At 42.4% G+C, this 14753-nt stretch overlaps 1 protein-coding gene across 1 annotated transcript in view; it reads left to right on the top strand.

Moving 5' to 3' along the window:
- LOC123997903 (microtubule-associated protein 1B-like) overlaps positions 1-12164 on the top strand; it is a 59079-nt gene extending 46915 nt beyond the window's left edge. The window contains exons 4-7 of the mRNA XM_046302601.1: positions 4372-4512; positions 4619-7940; positions 8084-8307; positions 8657-12164. Of these exons, the coding sequence (XP_046158557.1) occupies positions 4372-4512; positions 4619-7940; positions 8084-8307; positions 8657-8812 (3843 nt within the window). The 3' untranslated portion in view covers positions 8813-12164. The remainder of the gene's footprint in view (positions 1-4371; positions 4513-4618; positions 7941-8083; positions 8308-8656) is intronic.
- The last annotated feature ends 2589 nt before the right edge of the window (positions 12165-14753 follow it).

Consider the following 14753-nt stretch of genomic DNA (forward strand, 5'->3'; position numbering starts at 1 on the left):
TTTTACACTTTTATTTACACTCCTTCTGTGTAGTTGACCCCCCCCAAAAAATAACATATTTATATTTTGTTTTTAGGGCTGCAATCCCGTTAACGGGATGATATGACAACAGTGCAGGGCACCAAATTCAAAACAACAGAAATCTCATAGATAAAATTCCTCAAACATACATGTATTTTATACCGTTTTAAAGGTAATCTTGTTGTTAATCCCACCACAGTGTCCGATTTCAAATAGGCTTTACAGCGAAAGCACCACAAACGATTATGTTAGGTGACCACCTACTCACAGAAAAATTCAGCCTTTTTTCCAGCCAAAGAGAGGAGTCACAAAAAGCACAAATAGAGATCAAATTAATCACTAACCTTTGATCTTCATCAGATGACACTCATAGGACTTCATGTTACACAATACATGTATGTTCTGTTTGATAAAGTTCATATTTATATATAAAAATCTCAGTATACATTGGCGCGTTATGTTCACCAGTTCCAAAAACATCCGGTGATATTACAGAGAGCACATCATTTTACAGAAATACTCATTATAAATGTCGATAAATACAATTGTTAGCCATGGAAATACAGATATACCTCTCCTTAACCTGTTAAGTCGACCCTCTACTTTTTCGAACATTCTGTTAAAAATCGCGCAACATTTCAGCGCCCTGCTACTCATGCCAGGAATATAGTATATGCATATTATTAGTATGTGTGGATAGCAAACACTCTGATGTTTCTAAAACTGGTTAAATCACGGCTGTGACTTTAACAGAGCGTGAGTTTCATCGAATAGCGTAGGAAAACCTGATCACTGAAAGTGGAAATAAATATCCTTGCGCTTACTTCCAGGAATTGTTCAAAGTGAACCGAATTACATGAGACCGAGGTTTCAGTGCCTACAGCTACCACACGCTGTCTAGAGTCTTGTCATTTGATTCGCAATTGATTCTTGGTCTAACCGGTTCAAGGGAACTCCTTCCCTACGTTCTCCGACCGGATGTTTTGGTCGAGCTCTCTCGGCCATGTTTTTTTTCCAAACGACACCTATAGAAGTTACATCGCCTCCTGATGAATTGTATCGCTTATTAACGTGTACTAATACCTAAAGTTGCATTACAAAAGGATTTCGAAATGTTTTGTGAAAGTTTATCGTCGACTTTTTGAATTTAAAAAAATGACGTTACGTTATGAAACGCTCTTTTTTTTCATTTATCACACAGTCTACATAGAACGATATCTAGGCTATATATGGACCGATTTAATCGGAAAAAAAGACCCAATAGTGATTATGGGACATCTAGGAGTGCCAACAAAGAAGATGGTCAAAGGTAATGAATGTTTTATATTTTATTGTGCGGTTTGTGTAGCGCCGAATATGGTAATTATTTTGTTTACGTCCCCTGCGGGTCTTTTGTGGTGTTACATGCTATCAGATAATAGCTTCTCATGCTTTCGCCGAAAAGCATTAAAAAAAATCTGACCTGTTGCCTGGATTCACAACGAGTGTAGCTTTAATTCAATACCCTGCATGTGTATTTTAATGAACGTTTGAGTTTTAACTAATACTATTAGCTTGCATTTCTAGAGCTCTAGATGGGACGCCTGCGTGCCAGGTAGGAGCAAGTGGTTAATGCAACCGCTGTGTCAGATTTCAAAAAAAACTTTACGTAAAAAGCAAACCATGCAATAATCTGAGACTGCGCTCAGAAAATAAATCAAATTATCCGCCATGTTGGAGTCAACAGAAATCAGAAATCACATTATAAATATTCCTTTACCTTTGACGATCTTCATCAGAATGCACTCCCAGGAATCCTAGTTCCACAATAAATCCTTGATTTGTTTGATATAATGTACATTATTTATGTCCAAGTAGCTACTTTTGTTAGTGCGTTTTAGTACACAAATCCAAACGCTCGTGCAGGTCCATCCGAACGTCGGACGAAAACTTCAAAAAGTTAGTTTGACAAGTTTCGACCTGTAATATATCTTTAGGATGTTGTAATCATAAATCTTCATTAAAGTTCCAACTGGAGAATTCCTATGTCTGTAGAAAAGCCATGGAACGCAGGTCGCAATCATGTGAAATGCGCGTGACCAGAACCTGGCTCTCTGCCAGACCACTGACTCAAAGAGCTCCCATCTGGCTCCACAACACAGAAGCCTCATTCAAGTTTCTAAAGACGGTTGACATCTAGTGGAAGCCCTAGGAAGTGCAACTTTATCCATATCCCACTGTGTATTCAATAGGGGCTGGGTTGAATATCGACCAACCTCAGATTTCCCACTCCCTGTTTGGATTTCTTCTCAGGTTTTTGCCTGCCATATGAGTTCTGTTATACTCACAGACATCATTCAAACAGTTTTAGAAACTTCAGAGGGGTTTCTATCCAAATGTACTAATAATATGCATATATTAGCTTCTGGGACTGAGGAGCAGGCTGTTGACTCTGGACACCTCTGGGCACCTTTCATCCAAGCTACTCAATACTGCCCCTGCAGCCATAAGAAGTTAATGAGAGAATTGGTTGACATTTTCATTGTAGTCGATGGCAAGTGATGACTCAGAGCAAAATGTCTACAAATTTTCTCTGTAATTAAACAAAATATCAACATTTTTTTAACCTCGCCTTGAAGTAATCTTTGATTATTGTTCAATTTACATTTACATTTAAGTCATTTAGCAGACGCTCTTATCCAGAGCGACTTACAAATTGGTGCATTTACCTTATGACATCCAGTGGAACAGCCACTTTACAATAGTGCATCTAAATATTTTAAGGGGGGTGAGAAGGATTACTTTATCCTATCCTAGGTATTCCTTAAAGAGGTGGGGTTTCAGGTGTCTCCGGAAGGTGGTGATTGACTCCGCTGTCCTGGCGTCGTGAGGGAGTTTGTTCCACCATTGGGGAGCCAGAGCAGTGAACAGTTTTGACTGGGCTGAGCGGGAACTGTACTTCCTCAGTGGTAGGGAAGCGAGCAGGCCAGAGGTGGATGAACGCAGTGCCCTTATTTGGGTGTAGGGCCTGATCAGAGCCTGGAGGTACTGAGGTGCCGTTCCCCTCACAGCTCCGTAGGCAAGCACCATGGTCTTGTAGCGGATGCGAGCTTCAACTGGAAGCCAGTGGAGAGAGCGGAGGAGCGGGGTGACGTGAGAGAACTTGGGAAGGTTGAACACTAGACGGGCTGCGGCGTTCTGGATGAGTTGTAGGGGTTTAATGGCACAGGCAGGGAGCCCAGCCAACAGCGAGTTGCAGTAATCCAGACGGGAGATGACAAGTGCCTGGATTAGGACCTGTGCCGCTTCCTGTGTGAGGCAGGGTCGTACTCTGCGGATGTTGTAGAGCATGAACCTACAGGAACGGGCCACCGCCTTGATGTTAGTTGAGAACGACAGGGTGTTGTCCAGGATCACGCCAAGGTTCTTAGCGCTCTGGGAGGAGGACACAATGGAGTTGTCAACCGTGATGGCGAGATCATGGAACGGGCAGTCCTTTCCCGAGAGGAAGAGCAGCTCCGTCTTGACGAGGTTCAGCTTGAGGTGGTGATCCGTCATCCACACTGATATGTCAATAGCAATTTTACTAAGGTTTGCTCTGCTTTGCATAGCTATTGCTTTGTTCTGAGATGGAAAGAATCCAATTTCTCATATGCCATCTGCACTACACACTGCCATTGCATAACATGCTTCTTTTCCCTGCCATCTGGCTCTCATTTCATACTGGAAATCAAATTGTTATGCTGCTGTAATGATTCACAAAACCCTCCTCACACCAACATAATCTCCTTTAGCCGGTGCCTGATGCTTAATGCACTTGTGATATTTTAGAATGCATTAAATAGAGAAATATAAAGTTGGTCTCTGGCTTTATCTTTGTTCTCTGCAAGCGTATCTGCTGGTAGTTTCAGGTATTTGTTTTTCAATGTTAAGCTTGAACAAAGTTTGCAGTAGGCTTAGTACTGGATATGTAAACAGGAATTCTCTAAATATTTTCTTGGGGAAAGGATGGGTGAGGTGAGGATTTTTCCACATTGAAGTGCTGCTTTTCACAGCTTGAGATTATTTGTGGAAACATCTATGAGTGTGTCCTTGTGTTTTGATATCTTGATTACATTGTATACCTTTTAAATGTGGGTTGTTTGTGGCCTTTGGTATGCATTTAATTTGGATCAAAATGAAGGTCTTATCTGGCCATAACATAATGCCATTTAGCCTTTTTATCATATTGTAGACTGTAGGCTTCAATGAGAGGCCTTGTTTATCTGTGTGTTCTGTAACACCAACACGGTCTATACTATTGACCTATTTGGAGTAGTAAAGGCTACTAAATGGAGTTTAATTTTCATGACTTTCTTTCCATTTCACTAGGTGCTCCGGCTTATATCTGATGTGTCTCGCCACAAGTTGTTGGTTCTTGCTGGACAATGTGTTGAAGATGCAGGAGATCTTGTCTTACAAACAGGATGTTTCTCTCTGAGTGACTTCATTCACATATTTGCTGATGAGGAGGTGAATTCATATTTTACTGTAATATTCATTCAAGTTACAGATCAATCTAAACTAAATCTAAGCTGGTGAAGAGATTTACATCAAACCATTCTATCTCCTTGAACAGATTGGAGAGTTGTTGAGCTCTGCAGATCCCACACAAAAAGCTAACCTCACGCTGAGTTGTCCCAACTCTGGGGTGTGGAAGAACTCTGTGTTGGAGAAACACAACCTACAAGACTTCATCAACATCAAAACAAACCCACCATCAGTGCTACCTGAAATGGAAGGTCTGCAAGAGTTCACAGAATACCTCTCAGAGTCCTTGGAGCCACAGTCTCCGTTTGAGCTGCTAGAGCCCCCCAGTACTGTGGGCTTCCTCAAACTCTCCCGCCCCTGCTGCTATGTATTTCCAGGTGGGAGAGGAGACTCGGCCTTCTTTGCTGTTAATGGTTTCAACGTTCTGGTCAATGGTGGGTCAGATCCTCGCTCCTGTTTCTGGAAACTGGTTAGACATTTGGACAGAGTTGACTCCCTGCTCCTCACTCACATTGGGGCTGACAATCTGCCAGGGGTGAACAGTCTTCTCCAAAGGAAAGCATTAGAACTGGAGGAGGAACATTCTACTGACTCTCAGATCAATGAGGACTGGATGAAAAATCTTATTTCCCCTGAGATTGGGGTCATTTTCCTTAATGCTCCAGAGAGATTGAAGTCATTCCGGAGTGATCCCAAAGAACTGCGGAGCTGTGACCAAGCGGCACTCACTTTGCAACACCTTGAAAGGCTAACGATCAATCCAGAACCTCTTAGTCGCTCAAATGGACCCAGCATTGATCCTCTTATTCTTTTCCAGAAGATGGGAGTCGGTAGACTAGAGCTGTATATTCTTAACCCAGTCAAAGGCAGTAAAGACCTTGAGGCTTTCATGAAGACCTGGCCCGGCAATGGATCTAACATAAAAGGCTCAGAGATGCCCCTGTCTTGCCTTGTCTCCATCTGTGCTCTACTGGTGTGGCATCCTGCCAGTCCTCATGAGAAGATCATTCGAGTTCTCTTCCCTGGGTGTACTCCGCAGGCCAAGATTCTTGAAGGACTTGAGAAAGTAAAGCATCTAGAATTCCTGAAACATCCAGCCGTGAGCCTCAGGGACCTTGAAGCATCCAAATCAGATAAACAACCAAAACGTGCAGAGAGTCGGGAGAGCCTTAAGTCCCTGCCCAAGGATTCAAGACCTAGCAGTGCCTTGCTGAAGGACAAAGTTGGACGTGGGGATGTTAAAAAGCAAGACATGAAGTCCAAACCCAAGGCTCCAAGTGACATTGCTAATAAAGAATGGAAGGAAGGGGAAGATAAGTCCAAATTGAAGGATGGGGATGCTAAACAAAGGCCTCCAAAGGCTGAAAAGCTTATGCCAAAGAAAGAACCTTTAAAGGATGAGAAAAAAGAAGTAAAAAAGGATGAGAAAGCCTCCATAGGTGTTGTCAAAAAGGAAGAGAATTTGGAGAAAAAGAAAGAACCAGTTAAGAAAGAAACTCTTGGTCCAAGACCAAAGAAAGACCTCAAACATGATCAAAAGAAAGATATCAAGAAGGAGGTAAAGCCAGAGGAGAAGAAACCAACAAAACCCCTCAACAAGGATGTCAAAAAAGCGACCACTGGACCTTCATTAGGAAACGCAGAGGCAAAAAAGCCTTTAGTCAAGAATGGAACATTGAAGAAGGATGCAATCCCCAAGAAAGACTCATTGAACAAGGCGGCAAAGCTAAAGACTGATAAAAAGGAGCCGGAGAATCATAAAGTTTCTGCCTCTGAGGGGGATGCTGATCGTTCCAAAATGTCAACGCCTGAAGACATGACAGCGGAATTCGAGAACCTCAGAGCAGAAAATGCAAAGTCAGAGGAAAGGACTGCTGTTGTAGTGGACACTATAGCGGACATTGAAGGAATAGAGCAACCTGCGGCAGAGAATGGATCAAGAGCAAATGCAGAGATGGGGGACATCTTGGAAAGTCCACAAAAGTTCACCTGCATGGAGAAACTGCCAAATCCAGAGAGAGCCCTGGGAACCACTTCGCCTCTTGACAAAACTCCGAAAAGTGACCACAGCGTGAACTTTGATCTCACACCAACTGAATACAGGCTACTTGATGGGGCCCTGAGAAATGGGCAAGAAGATGTTTGCACTAGCTCAGATGAGAAGACTTTAGAGTTGGTCTCCCCTGCTGACTCAGCCCCTAATAGCGCTGGGCATACCCCTTTCCACCAATCACCCGAAGAGGATGCTCAGGGCTCTGGTGAGGACAGTAGTCTCGGGGGAAGGGTGCCTAGCATTGGGTTTGAAGACTGCCACATCATGGGTTCTTGCAGGAACTCCGAGGTAGGCTCCTTGAGGGGGAACCTAGGAAACTCCATGTCGTCCCAGGACAAACAATCAAGTCTTTTGACACTGAGTCCCTTCATGCTGCCTGACTCTGTCTCACCCAATATTACCTCCATGCCTGCTGAAATCGGTTCCCCACACTCGACAGAAGTTGACGAGTCTCTTTCTGTGTCTTTTGAACAGGTGCTCCCATCTATTGATGAGTCACCCAAGGGAGACTATATGGACAGGTCCTACTCAAATGGGCATTTAGCAGATTCTGACTCCAAAATGGGGATGCCCTTACCCATGAGTACATCTCATAACACGCGTCCTCCAGGGGATGGCTCAGAGGAACGCCTTCCTGGACTACATGGTCTTCTCCCTGACATTCCCCATGATGTCGACCTCTGCCTGGTCTCACCCTGTGAATTCAAGCACTCAAAGTCCCCAGAGAACCAACAGCAGCATCGGTCTCTAGGGCTAGCCACGGGTAGCCCGCGAGAACTCTCTGAAGACAGCAACCACTCCCAGGAGCTAGCTAAGCCACAAAGCGGAATTAATAGTGATCGACATTCACCTCAAGGTCAGGAGACCCCTCCCACGTCTGCTAGTGAATCCCTCAACACAGCCACAGATTCAGACATACCCCCAGGGACTGAGGACTGCCCTTCCATCACTGCAGACATGGACTCAGACGAGGACTCTGGAAGTTTCCCGCCCCACCATCCACATGACCATCCCAGCTCTTACTCCTCTAACAGGGGAGCACAATATTCCTCTCAGGACCCTCCCCCAGCACCAATGAAGGATCTGCCCCCCTTGCCGCCCCAGTCCGGTACCTGCATGACTGACCCTGAGGCTGATGCACCAAGCAAGACCTCAAAGAGTGCCGCCATAAAAACCAAGAAACCAGCTGGGGTCACACAGAGGTCAACGTCAGCCACCAGTACAGCTCTGAACAGTAAGACCAAGGCTGGCAGCACAACTGGTACATTGAAGACCACCTCAAGCCTTGACACAAGGCCTTCATCCCGCACTACCACTAGTGGCTCCAGACCTGGAACTTCAAAGTCAGTTTCTTCAGGTAGGCACAGACAGGGTTTTACACTTTGAATGATGGCATATTAGCATGGTTCATTACTTGCTTTCTAAAATAATTGTTTGTACTTGCAAGTTACTGCAATTCATTTAGTCTTCTTCTATCTAACTTTGCTATCTGTCCTGCAGGTTCTCTGGGCAGTAAGGTCAGTGCAGCTGGAAGTGCACCAGTTTATTTGGACATGGCTTATCTCCCCTCTGGTTGTGCCTCTGCCACCATTGACGTGGACTTCTTCCGACGCCTGCGCTCCTCCTGCTACATCGTCAGTGGCGACGAGCCCCTGAAGGAGTCAGTCATGAGACCCATTCTCGACGCTCTACTGGAGGGAAAGACTGCCTGGCCCGATGTGCAGGTCAGCCCCCAATCTTCTCATTTCTCCTTTTCTATGTACATTTGTAGAATGTCAACCAACGTAGACTCCGTGAAATGACGTTGCCATGAGCAGCACCAGAGATATTGAGATGAGAGAGATGCAGTATTTGCGCATGTGTACAGGTTTGCTTCCTGCTGTTTACGGTGTGTTAGCCAGGGTACCAAAACAGTGGATAAGTTGAGCTTCACACTTCAATGCTCTTAGTTGTTGTGGAAATTGACCTACTATGCTGTTTACTTTCTGCATCTACGTCATATCGCGGAGTCTACCTTTAAGTCTGTCTACTATGTTCTCATTTGAATTTGCCCTTCTACCTTTCCACTCTCAGGTGACCCTGATCCCCACCTTTGACTCACTGACGATGCACGAGTGGTACCAGGAAACCCATGAGAGGCAGAGAGAGCTGGGTGTTACCGTGTTGGGCAGCAACAGCACTGTGGCCATGCAGGAGGAGACCTTCCCTGCCTGCAAAGTGGAATTCTGAGAGTGGTGAAACGAGATGAAGCTACAAATCCCTGCCCTCTCACCCACTCTTAAATTGGGATGGACTAATTTCCCCCATCTACAACTGATGATTTCCCACCCCAGCATGCTTCAAGTATAGCCTGGTGGATTAGCAGGCCTTACTCATCCTTTCAATCTTATCAATATACATAAGACCCCAGCAAACACTCTGACCCATCTTTGTCTTGGGTATGTCTATGCCATGGAAATGAAGGCAGAACATGAATATGTCCAAGAGTCTTTGGTCTACCAACATGAAGAAAGGTTGTTCATTATGAATGCTAGGTAAGGTGGAGCTTAAAGACTGTCTATAGTAACCGAAGGTCCTCCTATTTCTTACCATTTAGCCAGGTAGTTGTGATCCAAATCCATGACAGCTCAAAGGAGACTAGTTGACAGCTGTGGGAAACCCTCTGCCTCAATGGGACTCATGAGTTCTTCCTTCAACGATTATTTCATCCGTAAAACATTTCATAGGTATATTTACACCCATTTGCACAGTTATCAATTTCCAAAGACAAGGGAACCACAGTGAGTGAAGGAGTGTCACAATATAATATGATGTTAAAAGGCAGAGGTTGTGTGTGAGGAGGTGAATATGGGACAGATGTCTCCTGGTGCGCTGGTAAAACATGAGACCTCAGCACTTACTGAAGGACATGTTTCTACATCTCATTTTAGTTTCATAGACTGTCTATGAACATTGAGGAGATGGACAGTGTCTTTGCAGGTAATGATATGCATGTGAATAGAAGAATTACCCCAACATTGACAAAAGTGTCCAAGTTTCAATAAAACATTTTTTGTAGAACATTTATATCAGTCACTTTAACCCTTCATGTAGAGTACACACTATGGGGATACAATTTTGACATTGTCTTTTTAAATTAAATAACTCAGTACATTCTAGGTAATGATTTGTACGAAAATGAAATACTAATACATATTGGTTGATGGAAGGCAATAAGAAATGCAGTATTTTATGTACAAACTCATGACTGAATTACAGTTTTACTACTTGGTAGTTATTTCATTAGGAAGGACACTGAATTAAGTGTAAACGCTACAGTATATTTCCACACTAATAAATCAGTTTTTTGTGAAACACGATGTCTACTGCCGGCAGGTCTAGCATTTCTGATTATGTCAAAAGTCAGGTCAAGAAGACCCTCAATCTTGTTTGTATTCGATGATATTTTGCATTGGTGCCCAGGATATCAACTGTATCCAAACCCATATTTGAGTCCCTCTCCAAGACCAGATGTTCTTGTAATTGTAAATGTATGTCACATGTGCAATAGAGGGTAAGCTTCACTGAAGAGGGATTCTTAGATATGCTAATAGGGAAGTCATGAGAAATACATTACATTTATCTCAGTGGTTTATTATTGTGCAGAAGTGAATATATGCTAAAACAGATGTTTAACTAGAAAGACAAATCTGTTATATCAGCAATCGTTTGTGTATTCAGTTAATAGCAGTAGAATGTACAGTAGACGGCTTTATCTGTGAATAAAGGACACTTAGCCTATATCAAAACAGATTGGGTCCAAATGCATGCCACCAAGGCTTGCACAACCATGCCCACCATATTACATGTGGACCAAGCCCTCACTGGGTTATAATGCTCTTTATTGCGAAGGATATTTTCATTTTATTCAAGAAGAAGGATTATGAAAGGATTTTAACATTTATTATTACTCAAGTTACATAACTCTTACTCTTAGAACAATTATTTTCCATTTTACTACAGTTGAAGTGATCGTTTTTGTTGCATGCAGAGTTATACAAGCATGCAGACCTCACGTTTTCTTTTGTTAGTTTGTAAGTTTGAAATGAATATCAGTTTAATGTAATATCAGATCTGGTATTAAAGCAAACTAATGCCATGGCTCATCCAGAGCATCACGTCTTCATGTGAAAGGGTGTATGCAGCCAGCCACATTTAGGCAGATCATGGATTTCCAATTATTTCATACAGAAGAATGTCACATCCTTTATCAATTCATTAACAATGATATTTTATTCATTTTTCCTAAATTATTGAGTTCTCTTTATATATCAATAATGTGGCATAGCTACTTTCATTTGCAAACCTTTGGTTAGCAACCGGCTGCTCACATGATATCATAAGCCAATGGCAGGACAGAGCAAGCAGAACCGATCTCATTGTTGTTCTGAAAGAAAAGCATGTTTTTTGGTACTAGCCATAATAAGTCTGAGCAAAAATGATTGAAAATGGATTGCATTTCATTGGTCACTTATTTGGATAGATATTTCACACTAATGGAGTTAAGAATTATCTCATCGTTAACTCAACTTTGACTATAACAAATCAGTCCCAATTTGTAAGTCGCTCTGGATAAGAGCGTCTGCTAAATGACTTAAATGTAATGTCCCATCATGTCCATGTAAAGATATGTCCATTTAACGTGTGCCCTTTGTCACAGGTTTTGGACTCAATGCATTGGATATTGTGTGGCTCTTACGCCCTCTGCTGGCCATAACATTTCTTGGCTGTTCTGAAAGCTGTATTCATCGATAATTACAGTTGTGGCCAAAAGGATAGCATGGGCAGGGCCATTGAGGGATTCCACCATTTTAATGTAGTCAACTGGATGGGATTTCCATCTTCATTGGCTCTTGGTGACCCTGTTGAAGTTCTGTCCAATTGGGTCATCAGGAGGGATCTGCCAATTTTGAAGAAGAAAATTGTCAGACTCTATAATGGCACAGATACAAAGATGAGTACTCCATCTCTGTAGATGTGTGTATTTTGAAAGCAATGTTCAGTGGTATGTTTGGCTCATTGGAATAGTTCTAAACATTGGCCCTGTATTTCTGTGCCTCTGTTTCCATCCCTGCGCCATTATAATAAAAGTATTTGATTGAGATACCTCTGTCATAATACAAGTGACAGTAGCACATAACGAATGTTCAATCTAAATCAGGCCCCAAAATAAATAAACACATTTTAAGTTAATATGCTCTTTCTCTTTGGACATTTTGAGTTGGTACATTTCTTTAATGCTATTTTTTTTTGTGCTATATCTTTCATAGTTATATACACCTCTTTTCCCCTGCACTCATAAATGTATGTTTGTCTATGTCCATACCCTGTTGGTGGTTCACACATCACACTTGCAAGTTTCTGGACTTCACCCAGTAAATGCTATGAATGTTGGTCAAATTTTCCAAAGACTGCTGGTTTCCCCAGTGTCAAGTGGGTGGGGTGGTTAGTTGCATAATGACAGTGGATATATAATTCAGTATAGAAACACTAATTTTAGTTTTTGCTTTTTCAATAAATATACCCCTTTTTATAAATCTGTGCTCTTTGTAACTGGTGTTATTTCCCTGACTTTCAACCAGTGGGGCCTCCTCAGAGGAGGAAGGGGAGTACCATCCTCAGTGAATTTCATACAAATTGGGAAACATGTAAAAAGTTAACCTTTTTAGATAACTGTACTAAATATAGTCTTGTCACCAAATTATTGATTAAAACACTTGCAATGAAGGTCTACAGTAGCCTCAACAGCACTTACTAGGGTAGTGTCATGGTGTAGCCAGAGGACCGCTAGCTTCCATCCTCCTCTGGGTAAATTGATTTCAATTCCTAACCTAGGAGGCTCATGGTTCTCACCCCCTTCCATAGACTTGCACAGTAATTATGACAACTTCCAGGGGACATCCTCCAACCTATCAGGACTCTTGCAACATGAACTGACATGGTGTCCACCCAATCAAAGTATCCGAGAATGAATCTAGGACTGAAAGCATAAGCTACAGCTAGCTAGCACTGCAGTGAATGAAATGTGGCAAGTTGTTGACAAAGAGAGAGACAATAGTTTAGAACAAATTTATTTGATCTATGAAAGTGAGGCAAGATTAGGACCTGTGACCTTCTGGTCCCTTTCCCAGTGCCTAGTCCACTGCGCCAGCATGAGGATGGGTGCCTCTTTCTTTTCACATATGAAGCTGTCAAGTCATTTAGAATGTCAGTAGATTAGAAATGTGATTAGTTAAGTATTTTTAAGGTTGGGAAACAAAAGCCACAATGGTATTTAAACTGGCGACCTTGCGCCCTCCAACCTCCCCGAGAGCCTTTTCTTTATTTGACTCTTACCTTTAAACCATCTACTAACCTGTCACTCTTAGCTCTGCGCACTGAGCTTTCATCCAACCAATCGCATTCGTTCTGCCAGTGCTGTCAAACATTTGAGGTTGGGATTCTATCCAATCGTGGGTTCGAGGCATTGCAGCTTTTAAAGGCAATGTTCCTGCATTAGTGGAGATAATATTCACAGGCAAAGCTGTGGTCCTGTAGCAAATTGGTTTGATTGGTCAACCAACATAATTTCAGATACCTTGTCTTTTTCCACCTCTGTTTTTCCCTCTCCTCTCTCTCCAGAGTTGAAGGAGCAGCTGCTAGCTCGTTCGTTGCGGGTGGATGACATCGAGCGTCTGAAGGCGGAGTTTAACGTGCAGAGGCGGGAGATCAATGAGCCTGTAGCTCAGTTGGTAGAGCATGGTGCTTGTAACGCCAGGGTAGTGGGTTCAATCCCCGGGACCACCCATACGTAGAATGTATGCACACATGACTGTAAGTCGCTTTGGATAAAAGCGTCTGCTAAATGGCATATATTATATTATTATGCAATGACTCAATCGGCATCTACCTTTTAAAGCTGCATTGTCGATCGACCATATACGGTCGGATTGAATCCCGGCTGGAATGAGAAACTAAATTATTGGCTGTGTTCAAGAATATCAAAACTGTGATTTTTCATAGCTAAATTATGACCTACTGAAAAAACAATTTAGTTATTTAGTTAACAATTAAGTTATTTATGATGCAAGGTGACTTGTAGATCCGTTAGACTTGACTCGCTTATAAAATTGACTGCAATCTCTCCTCAATTCCTTGTGTCATCTCTCTTTCTCAAAAAAATTAGAGGGGAAGGTCATGGGGGGGGATTTGGTTTGTGTGGGGCCTAGCAGTTCCCTATACTGCAACAGTTTAAGGGTACTGGCACACTGATGTATGAATGCGGATGAAATTGGGATACTTCATTGTCCTTCAATCCCATGAAGTACAACTCATCTCTACTTTTTTCAGACGAGATGTATTCCTACAATTGGACTATCATGTTAATGCAAGGTGTAAATGGGGATTAAATATGTTTTAACTTTACAGCGACACTCTCAAATCCCCTACAAGCAGTTCAATTGTCTACCCAGCAGATGGCGACGTTTTACCCCATTTGATAGTTTGAGATTCACTATCATTTCATCAACTTCCACATTGCATCCGATTTGACGTCACCGCTTGTATAAGTAGTGGATCCCACCATTGCCACCAAATGTAGCAGAGTTGAATCTCTTATAAGATCTACATTACCTGGCCTATTTTCAGCAGTATCTCTTACAATAGTCTATATAAAAAGCATGTCTTGTCATGTTGCAAACAGTCAGGATTAGAGTGTGATCAAACTTGTTTGTCATTTACAGTAGCCAACTGGTAAGCAAGAAATCTTTCTAACTGTACATATCTCACAAGGGCTCGATTCAATCTGTCACAGAAGATGGCACAATTAAAATGTAAAGGTACCGTCATTTCCGATTGAGCCGACATGTGCAGCATTTACTGTGAATGCAGTTGACTGCGTTAACATTGCCTTTTCAATTTCAATCACGCTACACTGCAGATTTTATGTGATACGGATTGAATCGAGCCCGAAGAAAGGCAATAATGACCTGACCGGTTTAGGTCAGAAGTTTTATACTCATTTCTGCTGTCAAAGCACATTCAAGTCAAATTAAGAACACAAACATACTGCTATCTGCTGTAGCTCTTAATTAATATAATAATCAGACAAATGTCAACATTTCTAGAAGACGGTACTGCAAGTGCTTCATTG

This window comes from Oncorhynchus gorbuscha, linkage group LG02 (genome assembly GCF_021184085.1).
Source record: "Oncorhynchus gorbuscha isolate QuinsamMale2020 ecotype Even-year linkage group LG02, OgorEven_v1.0, whole genome shotgun sequence".
NCBI lineage: Eukaryota > Metazoa > Chordata > Actinopteri > Salmoniformes > Salmonidae > Oncorhynchus > Oncorhynchus gorbuscha.